This window comes from Lathamus discolor, unplaced genomic scaffold (assembly GCF_037157495.1).
Source record: "Lathamus discolor isolate bLatDis1 unplaced genomic scaffold, bLatDis1.hap1 Scaffold_144, whole genome shotgun sequence".
Classification (NCBI taxonomy): domain Eukaryota; kingdom Metazoa; phylum Chordata; class Aves; order Psittaciformes; family Psittacidae; genus Lathamus; species Lathamus discolor.
The window spans coordinates 70,862-90,540 of NW_027069173.1; the positions used below are offsets into that span (position 1 = coordinate 70,862).

Genomic DNA, 19,679 nt, shown 5'->3' on the forward strand with positions numbered 1-19,679 from the left:
GGCACTATGGGGTGCCCTGGGGTGGATGTGAAGCACAATGGGGTGCTATGGGGTGCACGGAGATCACTGTGAGGTGCCATAGGGGTCTCTGGGTGCTGTTACTGGCACTGGTCGAAGGGCTGTGTGGTGAGCTACAGGGTGCTATAGGGATCCATGGCTTTCTATGGGTCTCTATGAGTCTCTATGGGGTATCTATGGGGCTTGCTCTATGGGTCTCTATGGGGTGCAGTTACCGGCTCTGGTCGAAGGGGTAGGTGATGAACTTGGGGTCAAAGGGGATGTCGGGGAGGCTGTTGCAGTACTTGACCCGGCACACGACCCCTGACCTAAGGGCAAAGGTCAGGGCTCAATGGGGGTCAAAGGTGAGGGCTCAATGGGGGAGAGGAAGGCCCAACCCCCCCACTCACCGCTCAGGCAGCGTCCGGTGGGAGCTGGGCCTGGGGGGGGGGGAACATGGGAGCTGTGACATCATCAGGGACATCCTGTGATGTCATCAACCCCTGTGAGGTCATCAACCCGGATGCAATAGTGACCCTGTGACATTATCACCCTACACATGACCTCATGAGTGCCCCCCGCCACGTCACAAACACACCCAGGACGTACAAGGCTCCCCCCATGCTCTATGACATCACGAAAGACCCCACCCACCTCACGCTTGCACTGTGACGTCACGCACACACCCCCCCCCCACCACCCCCCGACACGCTTTATGACATCAGGAGGCCGCGGGGGGGGTCGCACCCCCTCCACGCGCGCTATGATGTCAGAAGCGCGCCCCGACTTCACGCCCCCCGCCCGTGACGTCACGCCGGTGACGTCACTGCCCCCCCCCCCCCCCCCGCCCCACCTGTGCCCGGGCTCCTCGCGCTGCGCCTGCGTCTGGATGGTGGGAGCCATGGCGGCGCGCGGGCAGGCGGCGCGGCCCACACCGCTTCCGGCCGCCGCTAGGGGTAGCACCCCCTTCCATTGACGTCACTTCCAGCCGCGCCGGAAGCGGAGCCAAGATGGCGGCGCCCACGCAGCAGCAGCAGCAGCAGCAACCGGGACCGGGGCCGGGGCCGGGACCGGGGCCGCCCCCTCCCGCCGCCGCCGCCGCCGCCGCCGCCGCCCCGCCCGCCCCGCGCCCCGGGGCCGGGCTCGGGCCCCGCTCCGCCGCAGGGGCCGCCGCTCCCCGCGCAGGCCGCGGCGCAGGCGCAGGACGTAGACCCGGGGCAGCGGCTGCGCGTGCTGCTGCCGCAGCTCAAGGAGAGCCTCGCGGTGGGCGGGGCCTCGCGGTGGGCGGGGCCTCGGGGAGGCGGGAGCCAATCGCGAGCGGGGGCGGCATAAGTGTGGGCTGGGGCGGGGAGGGGGCTGAGGGATGGGAGGGGGGAATGGGCGTGGCCAGTTGGGAGGGGGCGTGGTTTGGGGGTGTCCCCGTGTGACCCCCAAGGTAGCGCTGTGGAAAGGTGGGGGCATGGGGGGGGCTGTGACCTCCTGTGACCCCCCCCGACCCCACCCCCCCAGACCCTGATGAAGGTGGCGGCGCAGAACCTTGTGCAGAACTCAAGCATCGACAATGGGCAGTGAGTGACCCCATCGGCCCCCCAGTGCCCCCCCAGTGCCCCCCAGTAACCCCCAGTAACCCCCATGCACCGTGTCCCCCCCCAGGAAGAGCGCCGAGGGGCCGCTGCAGCGCTTTGACAAGAGCCTGGAGGAGTTCTATGCCCTGTGTGACCAACTGGAGCTGTGCCTGGTGAGGGACTCCCCATAGCCCCATAACCCCCATACACCCCCATAGCCCCCATAACCCTCCCATACACCCACATAGCCCCCATAACCCCCATACACCCACATAGCCCCCATAACCCCCATACACCCACATAGCCCCCCATAACCCTCCCATACACCCACATAGCCCCCATAACCCCCATACACCCACATAGCCCCCCATAACCCCCATACACCCACATAGCCCCCCATAACCCCCATACACCCACATAGCCCCCCATAACCCCCATACACCCACATAGCCCCCCATAACACCCATACACCCCCATAGCCCCCCATAACCCCCATACACCCACATAGCCCCCCATAACCCCCCATTCATCCCCCTAGCCCCCCATAACCCCCCATACACCCACATAGCCCCCCATAACCCCCCATTCATCCCCTAGCCCCCCATAACCCCCCATACACCCACATAGCCCCCCATAACCTGCCATTCATCCCCATAGCCCCCATATCCCACATACACCCCCATAACCCCCCATAGCCCCCCCATAGTCCCCCCATAGTCCCCCATAACCCCCCATACCCCCATACCTCCCATACCACCCATAATCCCCATAGTCCCCCTAACCCTCCACAAACCCCCATACCCCCCATACCACACATAACCCCCGTAGCCCCCCATACCCCCCATACCCCCTATACTACCCATAACCCCCTATAGCCACACTGTAACCCCCCCTCCCCAGCGCCTGGCCCACGAGTGCCTCTCGCAGAGCTTCGACAGCGCCAAGCACGCGCCGGGGCTGGTGCCAGCAGCACCCAAGGGCGAGGGGGGCCCTGGGGAGCCGCTGCCCTACACCCAGTACCTGCCCCTCATCAAGGCCCAGATCGCAGGCGCCAAGGACATCCACAACGCGCTGCTGGAGGGGGCCAACAAGATCACCGGGAAGCTGCCCCCCTCGGGGGGGCCCTGAGCTGTGGGGGTGGATCCCCCCCGTGGGAGATGGACCCGTCCATGGGTGATGGACTCGTCCATGGGGGATGGACTCGTCCATGGGGGATGGATCCATCCATGGGGGATGGACTCATCCATGGGGGATGGACCCGTCCATGGGGGAATGGACCCGTCCATAGGGGATGGACCCCCCATGGGTGATGGACCAGCCCAATACTCCCATGAGGGGACAAGGGGATTTGGGGGGGTTGCCGGGTTTTGGGTCTCTGGGGGGTCATGGGGTGCTCCCCCCTCTGCCCCTGGCTTTGGGGGAAGATTGCCTGGTTTGGGGTAAATAAAGTGTGTGTTTTTTCAGGTATCAGCTGTGTGGTGGATGGGGCTGGGGGGCACTGGGATAGCACTGGGATAGCACTAGGGGGCACTGGGATGGAGCTGGGGGCACTGGGGGGCACTGGGATAGCACTGGGGGGCACTGGGATAGCACTGGGGGGCACTGGAGGGGCACTGGGATGGCACTGGGGGGCACTGGGATAGCACTGGGGGGCACTGGGATGGCGCTGGGGGGCACTGGGATAGCACTGGAGGGGCACTGGGATGGCGCTGGGGGGCACTGGGATAGCACTGGGGGGCACTGGGATGGCGCTGGGGGGCACTGGGATAGCACTGGGGGGCACTGGGATAGCACTGGGGGGCACTGGAGGGGCACTGGGATGGCACTGGGGGGCACTGGGATAGCACTGGGGGGCACTGGAGGGGCACTGGGATGGCACTGGGGGGCACTGGGATAGCACTGGAGGGGCACTGGGATAGCACTGGGGGGCACTGGGATGGCGCTGGGGGGCACTGGGATAGCACTGGAGGGGCACTGGGATGGCGCTGGGTCCACCTCTATCCCCCGCCACCTCTTTTGTCCCTCCCGCGCCGCCGTCGAGCTGTGAACGTGAGCTCGGCGCGTGCTTTCGGCCCACAACCCCCCCCCCCCCCCCCCCCCCCCCCCGTCACGTGACGCGGCCGCAGCTCTCGCGAGAGGAGGCGGGACCGGGAGCCTGCCGGGGCCGGGAGCGAGACCAGGGCCAGCCGGAGCGGGGCCTGCCCCTGGAGAGCGCCCGGGCCGAGGCCTAGAGCGGAGCGAGGGTCCCCGGGCGGACCCGCTAGGACCCCGTTAGGCCCCGCTGGGTCCCCGTAGCACGGCCCGGACCCCATTGAACCCCCCCGTAGGTGCCTCCCCCCCGGCCTCACGATGTCGGACAGCGACGACAGCAACTTCTCTGAGGACGAGAGCGAGCGCAGCAGCGAGGCCGAGGAGGCCGAGGTGAGGCCGAACCTGCCCCCCACCCCGCCCCCCGTTGTGTGTGTGTGTGTGGGGTGTGGGGCTCGGGTGTCCCCCGTCACCCCCAATCACCCCCCTTCACCCCCGGTCAACCCCCTTCTTCACCCCCCATCACCCCCAATCACCCCCCTTCACCCCCCACACCCCCCTTCACCCCCCTTCACCCCCCATCACCCCCCTTCTTCACCCCCCATCACCCCCCTTCACCCCCAATCAACCCCCTTCACCCCCCACACCCCCCTTCACCCCCCTTCTTCACCCCCCATCACCCCCCTTCTTCACCCCCCCATCACCCCCCTTCTTCACCCCCCTTCACCCCCAATCACCCCCCTTCTTTAGCCCCCATCACCCCAATCACCCCCCTTCACCCCCCATAGGCCGAGGAGGAGCGCGCCAGCGCCGCCGGCAGCGAGAAGGAGGAGGCTGAGGAAGAGGAGGAGGAGGAGGAGGAGGAGGAGGAATACGATGAGGAAGAGGAGGAGGAAGACGACGACCGCCCCGCCAAGAAGCCCCGGCACGGGGGGTTCATCCTGGACGAGGCCGGTGGGTCCTGGGGGGGGGGGGGGGCTGTGATGGCGGGCGGTGGTGTGATGAGGGGGGTTGGGGGTCACTGGTACCCCCCAGCCCCGCTCACCCCCCCCCCACACCCCCCCCCCAGATGTGGATGATGAGTACGAGGATGAGGATCAATGGGAGGATGGAGCCGAGGACATCCTGGAGAAAGGTGAGGAGGGGCTACCCCCCCATTTAGGGGTCGTGTCCCCCCCACCCCGAGCAGGGGCAGATGCCGGTGGTGCAGCCCCACAGCAGGGGGGGTGGGGGGGGGCACCCCCGGATCCCCCCCACGTCCGTGTCTGTGCTCAGCCCATCTCATCCGCGCTCCCTGCGGGCTCCCGGGGCTTCTCCGAACCTCCTTTCCCTGTTCCCAACCCCCTGTTCCCTCTTCCTGACCTCCTTTCCCTGCTCCTGATCCCTCTTTCCCTGCTCCTGATCCCATTTCCCTGTTCTTGATCCTCTTTCCTCGCTCCTGATCCCTTTTCCTTCTTCCCATCCCCCTTTCCCTGCTCCTGATCCCTTTTACCTGTTCCCGATCCTTTTTCCCTGCTCCCAAGCCCCTTTTCCTTCTTCCCAATCTGGTTTTCCCCCTTTTCCCTTCCTCCCAGCCCCTTTCCCTCCCTTTTCCCCCTTCCCCATCCCCACTCCTAACGCTGCCTCCCCTTTATCCCGCGGGGGGTTCTCGTGCCGCTCATTCGCTCCATCTCCACCGTCATTCCTTGTCCCGGGAAGAGGAGATCGAAGGTAAGACCCCCCCTACCCCCCCATTCCCATTGGGATCCCCCTTCACCCCCCAGCCAGTGCCCAGCCCTCACCTTCCTCTTCCTCACAGCTTCCAACATTGACAACGTGGTGCTGGATGAGGATCGCTCCGGAGCGCGGCGCCTGCAGAACCTCTGGAGGTGACGCGTGACGGCATTCCCAGCACCTGGCATTCCCTGTGTCCGGGGTGCGGGTCTCCATTGAGCCCGTTTTCCTCTTGCTCTTCCCCAGGGATCAGCGGGAGGAAGAGCTGGGCGAGTATTACATGAAGAAATACGCCAAGTCCTCGGTGGGAGAGACGTGAGTCCCGGTGCTCGTCCCGTTCCCATCCCAGTGCATCCCATCCTCATCCCACCTCATCCCAATCCCTGCCCGTTCTCCCCCTTTCCTCAGGGTTTACGGCGGCTCCGATGAGCTCTCGGACGACATCACCCAACAGCAGCTGCTGCCGGGGGTCAAGTGAGTCCCAGCGGGAGCGGGGATGGGATTTTGGGAATTGGGGCACTTGGGATGGATCATGTGGGAGCTGGGGGGGTGCTCGGGACCTGGGGAGGTTTGGATGCAAACAGAAGGAACTGGAGCCGTGGCTCCCTCTGTGCTCCTGCAGGGACCCCAACCTCTGGACCGTGAAGTGCAAGGTGGGTGCTGGGGGGGGATGACAAGTGGGGGTCCGTGTGTGCCCCCTCAACCCCTCTTTTCCCCCATAACCCCTTTCCCCCCCCAGATCGGGGAGGAACGCGCCACCGCCATCGCCCTCATGCGCAAGTTCATCGCTTACCAGTTCACCGACACGGTGAGGCCCAGCCCGGCACCAGCCCCACCGTACCTGCACCGTACCCCCCCCATCCCCACCATACCCCCACGTACCCACACCGTACCCCCACCGTACCCCCACTGTACCCCCCTATCCCCACCGTACCTCCACCCTATCCCCACTGTACCCCCACCGTACCCCCACCCTATCCCCACCGTACCCCCACCTTATCCCCACCATACCCCCCCCATCCCCACCGTACCCCCGCATCCCCACCATACCCCCATGTACCTGCACCGTACCTCCGCTGTACCCCCACTGTACCCCCCCATCCCCACCGTACCCCCACCCTATCCCCACTGTACCCCCACCATACCCCCAACCTATCCCCACCATACCCCCACCTTATCCCCACCATACCCCCCCCATCCCCACCGTACCCCCACCCTATCCCCACCGTACCCCCCATATCCTCACCGTACCCCCCCTGGCCCCGCAGCCGCTGCAGATCAAGTCGGTGGTGGCACCGGAGCATGTCAAGGGCTACATCTACGTGGAGGCCTACAAACAGACGCACGTGAAGCAGGCGATCGAGGGCGTGGGCAACCTGCGCCTGGGCTACTGGAACCAGCAGATGGTCCCCATCAAGGAGATGACTGACGTGCTCAAGGTGGTCAAGGAGGTCACCAACCTCAAGCCCAAATCCTGGGTGCGCCTCAAGAGGGGCATCTACAAGGACGACATCGCCCAGGTAACGGGCTGTGGAGGGGCAGCAATGGGGGGTGATGGGGGCACACAGCAGGGGATGGGGAGGGCTCAGCCCCGCGTGTGCCCCCCAGGTGGATTACGTGGAGCCCAGCCAGAACCAGATCTCCCTCAAGATGATCCCTCGCATCGACTTCGACCGCATCAAAGCCCGCATGAGCCTGGTGAGAGCGGGCAGGGCCTTTCCTGGCCCTTCCCAGTGCTTGGCCCGGTGCCTTCCCCCTCACCCCTTCCCTGTCCCCTGCAGAAGGACTGGTTCGCCAAGAGGAAGAAGTTCAAGAGACCCCCCCAGCGCCTCTTCGATGCTGAGAAGATCCGGTAAGACCCCACTCGGGGCCATTGATTGCCCCCCCCGAGGACACACCCCCTAGGGGGGGGCCTCCTGCCCACCCTGGGGGGTTCGGGTCTGTCCCAGGTCCCTGGGAGGGGACGTGGCCTCCGATGGGGATTTCCTCATCTTCGAAGGGAACCGCTACAGCCGGAAGGGGTTCCTGTTCAAGAGCTTCGCCATGTCGGCTGTGGTGAGCCCCGCGCTTGGGGTGCCCCATCACTACCACCCAAAACCCCCCTTTCTGCCCTAGTTTGGGGTCACTCCATTCCCTTCGCACCCCGGTTTGGGGTCACTCCATCCCCTTCGCACCCCGGTTTGGGGTCACTCCATCCCCTTCCCGCCCTGGTTTGGGGTCACTCCATCCCCTTCCTGTCCCGGTTTGGGGTCACTCCATTCCCTTCCCACCCCGTTTTGGGGTCACTCCGTCCCCTTCCCACCCCGGTTTGGGGTCACTCCATCCCCTTCGCACCCCGGTTTTGGGTCACTCCATCCCCTTCCCACCCCGATTTGGGGTCACTCCATCCCCTTCCCGCCCTGGTTTGGGGTCACTCCATCCCCTTCCTGCCCCGGTTTGGGGTCACTCCATTCCCTTCCCACCCCGTTTTGGGGTCACTCCGTCCCCTTCCCACCCCGGTTTGGGGTCACTCCATCCCCTTCGCACCCCGGTTTTGGGTCACTCCATCCCCTTCCCACCCCGATTTGGGGTCACTCCATCCCCTTCCCGCCCTGGTTTGGGGTCACTCCATCCCCTTCCTGCCCCGGGTTGGGGTCACTCCATGCCCTCCCAACCCAGTTTGGGGTCACTCCATCCGCTTCCCGCCCCAGTTTGGGGTCACTCCATCCCCTTTCATAGATCACGGAGGGGGTGAAGCCGACACTGTCGGAGCTGGAGAAGTTCGAGGACCAACCCGAAGGCATCGACCTGGAGGTGGTGACGGAGAGCACAGGTACCCGGTGCCGCCGCCGGCTCCCGTCCCCGGTCACCATCGCCGGTGCCCCCGTTGCCATCCCCTCCACTCCCTAGGGAAGGAGCGGGAGCACAACTTCCAGCCGGGAGACAACGTGGAGGTGTGCGAGGGGGAGCTCATCAACCTGCAGGGCAAAATCCTCAGCGTGGACGGCAACAAGATCACCATCATGCCTAAGCACGAGGACCTCAAGGTCAGCATCGCCCCAGGAGGACCGCCCCCCCCATCTCCCTGTATCCGTGGCGCTCATCCTGCTCTATCCCAGGACATGCTGGAGTTCCCGGCTCAGGAGCTGCGCAAGTACTTCAAGATGGGCGACCACGTGAAGGTGATCGCGGGCCGCTTTGAGGGCGACACTGGCCTCATCGTGCGCGTGGAGGAGAACTTCGTCATCCTCTTCTCTGACCTCACCATGCACGAGGTGCCTGGGCCCGACTGGGGGGGAACTGGGTTGGGGGGGTGCTCCGGGCTCAATCCTGACTCTTCCCCCACCCCCCCCAGCTGAAGGTGCTGCCCCGGGACCTGCAGCTCTGCTCGGAAACGGCCTCCGGGGTGGATGTTGGGGGGCAGCATGAGTGGGGGGAGCTGGTGCAGCTCGACCCCCAGAGCGTGGGGGTCATCGTGCGCCTGGAGCGGGAGACGTTCCAGGTACGCCCAGGGGCACCCATAGCCCCCATGGGCACCCATAGCCCCCATGGACATGCATACCCCCTCATGGACACCCATAATCCATAGTCACCCATAGCCCCCCCCCTATACATCATATATAGGTGTATGTGTCCATAATCTATGGATTAGGGACACCCATAATCCATAGACACCCATAGCCCCCATTGGGCACCCATACCCCCCCATGGACACCCATAATCCATAGACACCCGTAGCCCCCATGGACACCCATAACCCCCATAGACACCCAAAACCCCCCCATGGACGCCCATGACCCCCCCATGGACACCCATAACCCCCCCCATGGACACCCATAACTCCCCCATGGACACCCATAACCCCCATAGACACCCATAACCACCATGGACACCCATAACCCCCCCATAGACACCCATAACCGCCATGGACACCTATAACCCCCCCATGTACACCCATAACCCCCATGGACACCCGTAACTCCCCTCACGGACACCCATAACCCCCATGGACACCCATAGCCCCCATGGACCCTAAACCTCTCTTAGTGCCACCATAACCACATCCCACAGGTGTCTCCCCCCTCAGCCTCCTACCCAAGGGGTTCCCCATCCCCATGGGGAGGTCCCCCTTGCTGTGCCCCCTCCAGGTGCTGAACATGTATGGGAAGGTGGTGACGGTGCGGCACCAGGCGGTCACCAGGAAGAAGGACAACCGCTTCGCTGTGGCGCTGGACTCGGAGCAGAACAACATCCACGTCAAGGACATCGTCAAAGTCATCGATGGGCCCCATTCGGTGGGTGCTTGGGGGGGTCCAGGCCATTGGTGCCCCTCCTGCCACCTTGCCCATGGTCTTTGGGTCCCTCCTGGCACCTTGGGGGTGGGCTTTGGGGTCCCTCCAGCCCCATGGGGCTGCCGGATCCATCCCATCCCAGCAGGATGGACCCAGCCTCATTCTGGGGGCTCAGCCCCGCCCCCCGCCTTTCCCTGCTGTTCACCCCCCGCATTCCCGGGATAGGGCCGGGAAGGGGAGATCCGGCACCTCTTCCGCGGCTTCGCCTTCCTGCACTGCAAGAAGCTGGTGGAGAACGGGGGCATGTTCGTGTGCAAGACCCGGCACCTCGTGCTGGCCGGGGGCTCCAAGGTGGGACCCCCCCTCTATCCCCAGTTCCCCCCCCCCCCTTTATCCCCTATCCCCCACCATTCCAAAGCTTTGCCTCTTGCAGCCCCGGGACGTCACCAACTTCACCATTGGCGGCTTTGCGCCCATGAGCCCCCGCATCAGCAGCCCCATGCACCCCAGTGGTGCTGGTGAGTGCCCAGGGGGGCCCTGAGTTCCCGTCCCCGATCCCATTTCCATCCCCATCCCGGCTCCATCCCCATCCCAGCTCCATCCCCATCCCAGCTCCATCCACATCCTGTTCCCATCCTGGCTCCATCCCCATCCCATCTCTATCCCTGTCCCATCTCCATCCCCATCCTGGCTCCATCTCCATCCCTGTCCCCATCCCATCCACATCTCTATCCCCATCCCTATCCCATCCCCGTCCCTATCCCATCCTCATCCCATCTCCATCCCCATCCCATCTCTATCCCATCCCTGTCCCTAGCCCATCCCCATCCCGTCTCTATCCCTCAGGCCAGCGCGGAGGCTTCGGCTCCGGCGGGATGAGCCGTGGCCGCGGGCGCCGGGACAACGACCTCATTGGTCAGACCGTGCGCATCTCCCAGGGGCCCTACAAAGGTGGGTGCCCCCCTGACCCCCCCACCAGGGGCAGGGAGGAGGCCCCCGGCTCCCCCCCCCATTGTCCCCCTCTTGCCCCCAGGCTACATCGGGGTGGTGAAGGACGCCACCGAGTCCACGGCACGCGTGGAGTTGCACTCGACCTGCCAGACCATCTCCGTGGACCGGCAGCGCCTCACCACCGTGTGAGCGGGGCTGTGGGGCAGGGCAGCGCCCAGCGGGGGAGCTGTGGGGCAGGGCAGCGCCCGGCACGGGAACCTATGGGGCAGGGAGCACCCAGCAGGGGAGCTGTGGGGCAGGGCAGCGCCCGGCACGGGAACCTATGGGGCAGGGCAGCGCCCGGCACGGGAACCTATGGGGCAGGGAGCATCCAGCAGGGGAGCTGTGGGGCAGGGCAGCGCCCAGCGGGGGAGCTGTGGGGCAGGGCAGCGCCCGGCACGGGAACCTATGGGGCAGGGCAGCGCCCGGCACGGGAACCTATGGGGCAGGGAGCATCCAGCAGGGGAGCTGTGGGGCAGGGCAGCACCCAGCGGGGGAACCTATGGGGCAGGGAGCACCCAGCAGGGGAGCTGTGGGGCAGGGCAGCGCCCAGCGGGAGAACCTATGGGGCAGGGCAGTGCCCAGTGGGTGCCCCCTTGAGCCCCCCCAGGGCTCAGTGTCCCCGTGTCCCACAGGGGCTCGCGGCGCCCGGGGGGGATGACGTCTGCCTACGGGCGCACCCCCATGTACGGCTCCCAGACCCCCATGTACGGCTCCGGGTCCCGCACCCCCATGTATGGCTCCCAGACCCCCCTGCACGACGGTGAGTGGGGGGGGGGCACAGGGATGGGGGGCCTAACTGGGCCGGGCTTTGGGGGCCCCCCCTCACTGTGGGTCTGTTTGGGGGGCACAGGCAGCCGCACCCCACACTATGGATCCCAGACCCCACTGCACGACGGGAGCCGCACTCCAGCCCAGAGCGGGGCCTGGGACCCCAACAACCCCAACACCCCCTCCAGGTAGGTGTGGGGGGAACCCCTGCTATGGGGCAGCCCCACTTTGGGGGTCCCCCCCTCACTGTGATCCCGTCCCCTTTATCCCCCCCCATAGGGCGGATGAGGACTTCGAGTACGGCTTCGACGATGAGCCCACCCCGTCCCCCCAGGGATATGGGGGGACCCCAAACCCCCAAACGCCCGGGTACCCCGACCCCTCATCCCCACAGGTCAACCAGCCCTACAACCCCCAGACCCCCGGCACGCCGGCCATGTGAGTGCAGGCACAACCTGGGGGGGGGGAGCCCAGGGATGGGGATGGGGGGGATGGGGATGGGGGAACCCCAAACATGGGTCTGGGGGGACCCCAAACATGGGGATGGGGGGGGATGGGGGACCCCAAACGTGGGTCTATGGGGACCCCAAAGACGGCGCTGGGGGGGTCCGGTGCTGAGGGCTCCCCCCCCAGGTACAACACGGAGCAGTTCTCCCCCTACGCGGTGCCGTCGCCGCAGGGCTCGTACCAGCCCAGCCCCAGTCCCCAGAGCTACCACCAGGTGGCGCCCAGCCCCGTGGGCTACCAGAACAGCCACTCGCCGGCCAGCTACCACCCGACGCCGTCCCCCATGGCCTATCAGGTACCCATAGAGCCCTATGGAGACCCATAGAGCCCTATAGCACCCCATAGCCAGCTCCCACCCCATCCACCCCTTTCCCCTCCTTTGTGTCCCCCAGGCCAGCCCCAGCCCCAGCCCCGTGGGCTACAGCCCCATGACCCCCGGGGCGCCGTCGCCGGGGGGGTACAACCCGCACACCCCGGGCTCGGGCATCGAGCAGAGCTCCAGCGACTGGGTCACCACTGACATCCAGGTGAAGGTGCGGGACACAGCTCTCGACAGCCCCAGCGTGGGGCAGACCGGGGTCATCCGCAGCGTCACGGTGAGCGCCGCCGTCGGGGGGGCGTGGAGGGGTTTGTATGGGGTGTATGGGGGTGGATAGGGGTGGATGGGTGTGTATATGGGGTACGGGGGTGTATATGGGGTGTATGGGGGTGTATGTGGGGTGTATATGGGGTGTGGGGTGTGTATGGGGGTGTACAGGGGTGTGTATGGGGGTGTACAGGGGTGTGTATGGGGGTGTATAGGGGTGGATGGGTGTGTATATGGGGTACGGGGGTGTATAGGGGGTGTATGGGGGTGTATGTGGGGTGTATAGGGGTGTATATGGGTGTATAGGTGGTGCATGGGGGTGTATATGGGGTGTATAGGGGTGTACAGGGGTGTTTATGGATTGTATAGGGGTGGATGGGGGTGTACAGGGGTGTATGGGGGTGTCTGTGGGGTGGATGGGGCATATGGGGGTGTATAGGGGTGTACCGGGGTATATATGGGGTGTATATGGTGTGTATGCAGTGTACAGGGAGTGCTGACCCCCCTGTCCCATAGGGCGGGATGTGCTCCGTGTACCTCAAGGACAGTGAGAAGGTGGTGAGCATCTCCAGCGAGCACCTCGAGCCTGTCACCCCCACCAAGAGCAACAAGGTACAGCTGTGGGGTGCCCCACGGGCACCCAGAGACCCATAGCATACCCCAGAACCCCATGGGGTACCCCAGAACCCAGTGGGGATCCCCAACACCATGGGGCACCCCCCAACCCCATAGATTTCCCCCTCCATGGCCCTCACCCAATGGCCCCTCCTGGACCTTCTAGCACCCCCCCCCAACCCCTCTGTACCCCCAAAGTCCCCTTTCTCCCCCATTGCCCACTCCTAACCCCACTTCTCCCTCCAGGTGAAGGTGATCCTGGGGGAGGACCGGGAAGCCACCGGGATCCTGCTCAGCATCGATGGGGAGGATGGGATTGTCCGCATGGACCTAGAGGAGCAGCTCAAGATCCTGAACCTGCGCTTCCTCGGGAAGCTGCTGGAGGCCTGAGCCCCTCCGGGACCCCCTTGTCTTGTGCCCCCCATTCCCCCCATTTCCTCCCCATTTTTCCCCTATTCCCCCCCCCCCCCATTTCCCCCCTATTCCCCCCTCTTTCCATCCGTGCCGGTTGTAGCAAGATTTAGATGTCAAATAAACGCCTATGGCTGCTGCACCCCCTTTTCCATGCTCTCTATGGGGCAGGCCCCCTAGGGCAGGGGTTGGGGGTGAAATTGGGCCCCCCACCCCACACCTAGGGGTGAACAAGGCCTCTGTACCCCACGGTGAAGGGGAATGTGGGGTTAAACCGGCCCCATTGTGCTGTGGGGTGGAGGGGAGCGGGGACCCCCGTGGGGGGAGTTAAACCGTGTCCGCCCCATCTGCTGGCCCCATAGACGTGGGGCGGCGGGAGCTAGGACCCAGCGCACGCGTTTCGCTCCCTCCTCCCTCCCGCGGCCTGTCATTGGCTTTCCCCGCTCTTAATCCCGCCTCCTCTCCGCCACCATTGGTCTTCCCCCGCCTGCCGCCCCTCCCCCTGCGTGGCAGTGCGGGGAGGCGATTGGCTGAGCTTTCTGCGCCTGCGCGGTGCGGTGCGGTGCGATGGCGGCGGCGGCGGCGGCGGCGGCGCTGGGGCGGGCGGTTGCGGCCTGCGGGGCCCGGCGGGGCCGCGTCTGGGGCCGGGCCTGCAGCGGCAGCGCCGGGGCCGGGGCCGGAGCCGGGGCCGGGGCCGGGGCCGGGGCCGTGCTGCGGGAGCGGCTGCGGAGGGAGCAGGTGCGGGGCCGGCTCCGGGGGGCGGCACCGGCGGGGCCTGGAGCTCGGGGGGGTCCGTGGGGAGCTGCGGGGGTCCCGGGGTCCGCCCTCCTCCGGGGCTGTGCCCATCCCCTGAGCGTGTCCACGCTGCCCCGCGCCGCGCGTCCCGCACCCTACAGCCTGTGCCTTGTACCCTGTGCTCTATACCTTGTATGCTGCACCCTGTAGCCTATACCCTATATAGCCTATGGCCTGTACCCTATGGCATATTCCATATACTCTGTATCCTATATCCTATACCCTGTAGCTTGTATCCTATACCCTGTACCCTATACCGTGTACCCTATACCTTATACTCTGTATCCTGTACCCTATAGCCTGTACCCTGTACCCTGTATCCTATACCCTATAGCCTGTACCCTATACACTGTATCATATACCCTATAGCCTGTACCCTATACCCTGTATCCTATACCCTATAGCCTGTATCCTATACCCTGTACCCTGTACTCTATACCGTGTACCCTATACTCTATACCCTATACCCTGTATCCTATACCCTGTACTCTGTACCCTATAGTCTGTACCCTATAGCCTGTACCCTGTACCCTATACCCTGTTCCCTATACCCTGTACCCTATACCCTATAGCTTATACCCTGTACTCTATACCCTGTACCCTATACCCTGTACCCTATACCCTATAGCTTGTACCCTATACCCTGTACCCTATACTCTGTACCCTATACCCTATACCTTGTACCCTGTACTCTATACCCTGTACCCTATACCTTATACTCTGTATCCTGTACCCTATAGCCTGTACCCTATACCCTGTATCCTATACCCTGTACCCTATACCCTGTACCCTATACTCTATAGCTTGTACCCTGTACCCTATACTCTGTACCCTATACCTTGTACCCTGTACCCTATACCCTGTACCCTATGCCCTGTACCCTATGCCCTGTACCGTGTAGTCTATACCCTGTACCCTGTTCCCTATACCCTGTTCCCTATAGCCTCCACCGTACCCTATAGCCCCTGTGCCCGTTCCCCTCCCAGGCAGCAGGGGGCGCCGGAGCCGCGGGGGACGCGGAGCAGCGGCGCTGGGCGCGGGGCGGGGCCCGGCGCGTGGCGCTGCGCCTCGCGGGGCTGCTCGGGGCCGGCGGCGGCGTCGCCATCGTCTGCATCTTCGGTGGGTACCGACAGCGCCCCCCAGCGGGACCCCCGGGGCGCCCCAATGGAACCCCCATTGTGCTCAATGGAACCTCGATTGCCCCCAGTGCACCCCAATGGAACCCCCATTGCCCCCAGTGGAACCCTCATTGCCCCCAATGGAACCCCCATTGCCCCCAATGCACCCCAGTGCACCCCAATGGAACCCCCATTGCCCCCAATGCACCCCCAGTGCACCCCCCATTGCCCCCAATGCACCCCCAGTGGAACCCACATTGCCCCCAGTGCACCCCAATGCACCCCCCACTACCCCCAATGCACCCCAATGTAACCCCATTGTCCCCAGTGGACCCCAATGTACCCCACATTGCCTCCAGTGAACCCTAATGCACTGCCCTATTGCCCCCCCTGCACCCCAATGCACCCCCCATTGCCCGCTGTGCACCCCAATGCACCCCCCATTGCCCCCAGTGCACCCCAATGCATCCCCCTATGTCCCCCCACTGTCCCCCCCATCGCCCCCAGCACCCCCTGACCCCCCTTGTCTTCCCCCCAGGCAGCAATGCAGTGGATGAGCACGGAGCAAAGGTGAGGCCCCCATTGGGGACACTGGCGGGGGGGGTGGGTTGAGCCTTGTGCCCCCCACCTTGTCCTTCATCGGCCCCTTCCGGATTGGGGAGGGGGGGGGGCGCTCCCCAAAGGGCCGATGTGTGGCAATGGGAGAGGTGACAGTTGGCTGCAGGGAGGGACATCAAAGGGGGGGATGGGGCCATCAGTGGGGTGATGGGGACATCAATGGGGACATCAATGGGGCCGTGGGGACATCAATGGGGACATCAATGGGGACATCAATGGGGACATCAATGGGGCGGAAGGAAGCGGTGGCACCTACCTGTGAAGTGTCCCCATCACCTCCTGCCTCCCTCCCCAGCCGGGATGGGCCCCCCCCCAGGTGCCCCCCCCTTACCCCCTGCTCCCTCTTCTCTCCACAGATCCCAGATGAGTTCGATGGAGGTGAGGGGTGGGGGGGGCACCCTCAGGGCCGTTTCTCACTTCGGTGCCGCTTTAAGGCTCTGGGTTGACCCCGACCCGGGGGGTTTGGGGCTGTTCTGCTCTGGTGGGGGGGTGTTGGGGCCATTGGGCCCTCCCATCACCAGCCTCTCCCCATAGACCCCGTGGGCATCCAACAGCTCCGCAGGACCTACAAGTACTTCAAGGACTACAGGCAGGTTGGTGACTGCAGCCTGTTCGCCCCCATTGAACCCTGCTTGCCCCCATTGCATCCTGTTTGGCCTCACTGGAACCTATTTGCCCCCATTGCACCCTGCTTGCTCCCATTGCACCGTATTTGCCCACATTGCACCCTGTTTGCCACCATTAAAGCTTATTTGTCCCTGTTGCACCCTGTTTGCCCCCATTGCACCCTGCTTGCCCCCATTGGAGCCTGTTTGCCCACACTGCACCCTGCTTGACCCCACTGTACCCTATTTGCCCTCATTGCACCCTATTTGCCCCCATTGGAGCCTCCTTGCCCCCCCAGATGATCATCGAGCCCACCAGCCCCAAGCTGCTGCCGGACCCCCTGCAGGAGCCCTATTACCAGCCCCCCTACACGCTGGTTATCGAGCTCACGGACGTGCTGCTGCACCCCGAATGGTCGGTGAGTGCCCCCCGCGCCCCCCCCCGACCCCCAGCGCCCCCCCCATTGACACCCCCTTTGTGCCCCCCCCAACCCCAGCTCGTCACCGGCTGGCGCTTCAAGAAGCGCCCGGGCATCGAGAGCTTCCTGCAGCAGCTGGCGCCGCTCTATGAGATTGTGGTGTTCACCTCTGAAACCGGCATGGTGAGCGCTATGGGGGAACGGGCCCATGGGGTGAATGGGGCCTGTGGGGTGAATGGGGCCCGTGGGGTGAATGAGGCTTATGGGGTGAATGAGGCTTATGGGGTGAATGGGGCCTGTGGGGTGAATGCGGTGAATGGGGCCTATGGGGTGAATGGGGCCTATGGGGTGAATGGGCCCCAATGGGGGTGAATGGACCCCAATGGAGTGAATGGGCCCCAATGGGGGTGAATGGATCCCAGTGGAGTAAATGGGCCCCAGTGGGGGTGAATGGACCCCAGTGGAGTGAATGGGCCCCAATGGGGGTGAATGGACCCCAGTGGAGTAAATGGGCCCCAGTGGGGGTGAATGGACCCCAGTGGAGTGAATGGGCCCCAATGGGGGTGAATGGACCCCAGTGGAGTAAATGGGCCCCAGTGGGGGTGAATGGACCCCAATGGAGTGAATGGGCCCCAATGGGGGTGAATGGACCCCAGTGGAGTAAATGGGCCCCAGTGGGGGTGAATGGACCCCAGTGGAGTGAATGGGCCCCAATGGGGGTGAATGGACCCCAGTGGAGTAAATGGGCCCCAGTGGGGGTGAATGGACCCCAGTGGAGTGAATGGGCCCCAATGGGGGTGAATGGACCCCAGTGGAGTAAATGGGCCCCAATGAGGGTGAATGGTCCCTATGGGATTGACTGGGCCCCAGTGGGTGCCCCACCCCCTGCCAGCTCTGACCCCCCGCCTGGTTTTGGGTGCCCCCCTCCCCGTTGCAGACCGCGTTCCCGCTCATCGACAGCGTGGACCCGCACGGCTTCATCTCCTACCGCCTGTTCCGTGACGCCACGCGCTACATGGATGGGCAGCACGTGAAGGTGGGGGCACGGCAGGGACCGGGGGAGGGACGGACACCCCAAACCTGCCCTGAGCACCCATTGCTCTGTCCCTGTGTCCTCCCCCCAGGACATCTCGTGCCTGAACCGGGACCCGGCGCGGGTGGTGGTGGTGGATTGCAGGCGGGAAGCGTTCTGCCTCCAGCCCCACAACGGCCTGGCCCTGCCGCGCTGGGACGGCAGCTCTGAGGACCGGCAGCTCTACGACCTGGCCGCCTTCCTCAAGAGTGAGCACCTGCCCGTGCCCCGCTGTGTCCCCATGGGGGTCCCTTTGGGGTCCCTGTGGGGTCCGTGGTGTCCCTGTGGTGTCCATGGTGTCCCCATGGTGTCCACGGTGTCCATATGATGTCCCCATGGTGTCCATGATGTGTCCATGGTGTCCCCATGGTGCCCGTGATGTCCACGGTGTCCCTGGTGTCCCTATGGTGTCCATGGTGTCCCCATGGTGTCCACAGTGTCCCTGTGATGTCCCCATGGTGTCCACGGTGTCCATATGATGTCCCCATGGTGTCCATGATGTGTCCATGGTGTCCCCATGGTGCCCGTGATGTCCACAGTGTCCCTGGTGTCCCTATGGTGTCCATGGTGTCCCCATGGTGTCCACAGTGTCCCTGTGATGTCCCCATGGTGTCCACGGTGTCCATATGATGTCCCCATGGTGTCCATGATGTGTCCATGGTGTCCCCATGGTGTCCGTGATGTCCACGGTGTCCCTGGTGTCCCTATGGTGTCCATGGTGTCCCCATGGTGTCCACAGTGTCCCTGTGATGTCCCCATGGTGTCCATGATGTGTCCATGGTGTGCCCGTGGTGCCCATGATGTCCGTGGTGTCCACATGGTGTCCCTATGATGTCCCCATGGTGCCCCCACGGTGTCCCTATGGTGCTCCTGTGGTGTCCCCATAGTGTGTCATGGCGCCCCTATGGTGTCCCTATGATGTCCCCATGGTGTCCCTATGGTGCCCTGATGGTGTCCCCGTGGTGTTCCCGCAGCCATCGCGCTCAGCGGCGTGCCGGACGTGCGCCCGGTGCTGGAGCACTACGCGCTGGAGGAGGATCCCTTGGCAGCCTTCAAACGGCGCCGGACGCAGCTGGAAGAGGTTGGAGGGGGACGGGGGGGGCCCCCCCTCAAAGCAGGGGTGTCGGGGGTGGGGCGATACCGGTGCCCGTTGCCCACCGGGGCCCTGTGTCCCTCCCCCAGGAGGAGCAGCAGCGCCGGGAGGAGCTGGCCCAGGGCAAGAAGCCCCCGGGGCTGTTCCTGGGCTCCTGGGCCGGGCGCCTCTGGGGGCGCTCCAAGCAGCAGTGATGACGTCAGAGTGATGTCAGCGTGACGTCAGAGAGGAGCAGCACCCCGGGGGGGGGGGCACTGCCTCCCTGCTCCCCGCCCTTCCCCCCCCCCATCATTGACGGCATCCGGATGGTGATGGAGACCTGGGCATGGACCTGGGGCTGGGAGGGGTTGAGGCGTTTTTGGGGGGTTTGAGCGTTTTTGGGGGGTTTGGCCCCCCATGGGGGTGAATAAAGGGGAGACGTGGAGCTCGCTGTGCCTGGTGATTACTGGGGGGGGGGGGCAATGGGCTGGGGGCGGAGCTTATGGGCAGGGGGCGGGGCTTGGCG

The 19,679-nt window shown here is 64.8% G+C and overlaps 4 protein-coding genes across 5 annotated transcripts in view; 3 read left to right on the top strand and 1 right to left on the bottom strand.

Annotated features, from left to right (window-relative positions):
- Positions 1–1,071, bottom strand: part of PAF1 (PAF1 homolog, Paf1/RNA polymerase II complex component) — a 4,675-nt gene extending 3,604 nt beyond the window's left edge. The window contains exons 1-3 of the mRNA XM_065664326.1: positions 851–1,071; positions 408–437; positions 231–326 (exon numbers count right to left, since the gene is read on the bottom strand). Of these exons, the coding sequence (XP_065520398.1) occupies positions 231–326; positions 408–437; positions 851–900 (176 nt within the window). The 5' untranslated portion in view covers positions 901–1,071. The remainder of the gene's footprint in view (positions 1–230; positions 327–407; positions 438–850) is intronic.
- On the top strand, positions 899–3,029 carry MED29 (mediator complex subunit 29). The gene is made up of 5 exons (XM_065664327.1): positions 899–916; positions 958–1,260; positions 1,507–1,565; positions 1,651–1,735; positions 2,463–3,029. The coding sequence occupies exons 1-5, from the start codon at positions 899–901 to the stop codon at positions 2,688–2,690; spliced, it is 693 nt and encodes a 230-aa protein (XP_065520399.1). The 3' UTR covers positions 2,691–3,029.
- A 653-nt stretch (positions 3,030–3,682) lies between these two features.
- On the top strand, positions 3,683–13,596 carry SUPT5H (SPT5 homolog, DSIF elongation factor subunit). 2 transcript variants are annotated; one of them, XM_065664329.1, is made up of 29 exons: positions 3,683–3,983; positions 4,379–4,544; positions 4,660–4,725; positions 5,289–5,300; positions 5,389–5,458; positions 5,550–5,618; positions 5,712–5,777; positions 5,926–5,956; positions 6,043–6,111; positions 6,572–6,823; positions 6,912–7,001; positions 7,085–7,155; positions 7,253–7,358; positions 8,022–8,115; positions 8,193–8,329; positions 8,402–8,557; positions 8,638–8,784; positions 9,431–9,577; positions 9,800–9,925; positions 10,008–10,092; positions 10,421–10,525; positions 10,608–10,710; positions 11,200–11,327; positions 11,418–11,523; positions 11,615–11,773; positions 11,969–12,137; positions 12,235–12,438; positions 12,945–13,040; positions 13,290–13,596. In XM_065664329.1, the coding sequence occupies exons 1-29, from the start codon at positions 3,912–3,914 to the stop codon at positions 13,431–13,433; spliced, it is 3,246 nt and encodes a 1,081-aa protein (XP_065520401.1). In that variant the 5' UTR covers positions 3,683–3,911; the 3' UTR covers positions 13,434–13,596. The 2 variants fall into 2 exon arrangements, with proteins under 2 accessions (XP_065520401.1, XP_065520402.1); XM_065664330.1 differs by lacking the exon at positions 5,289–5,300.
- Positions 13,597–15,261: 1,665 nt separating this feature from the next.
- On the top strand, positions 15,262–19,598 carry TIMM50 (translocase of inner mitochondrial membrane 50). Its single transcript, XM_065664341.1, has 10 exons — positions 15,262–15,368; positions 15,906–15,937; positions 16,342–16,363; positions 16,520–16,578; positions 16,890–17,009; positions 17,088–17,192; positions 17,947–18,045; positions 18,134–18,290; positions 19,056–19,162; positions 19,264–19,598. Exons 5-10 carry the CDS (start codon positions 16,890–16,892, stop codon positions 19,366–19,368), a joined length of 693 nt encoding a protein of 230 aa, XP_065520413.1. The 5' UTR covers positions 15,262–15,368; positions 15,906–15,937; positions 16,342–16,363; positions 16,520–16,578; the 3' UTR covers positions 19,369–19,598.
- Positions 19,599–19,679: the final 81 nt, after the last annotated feature.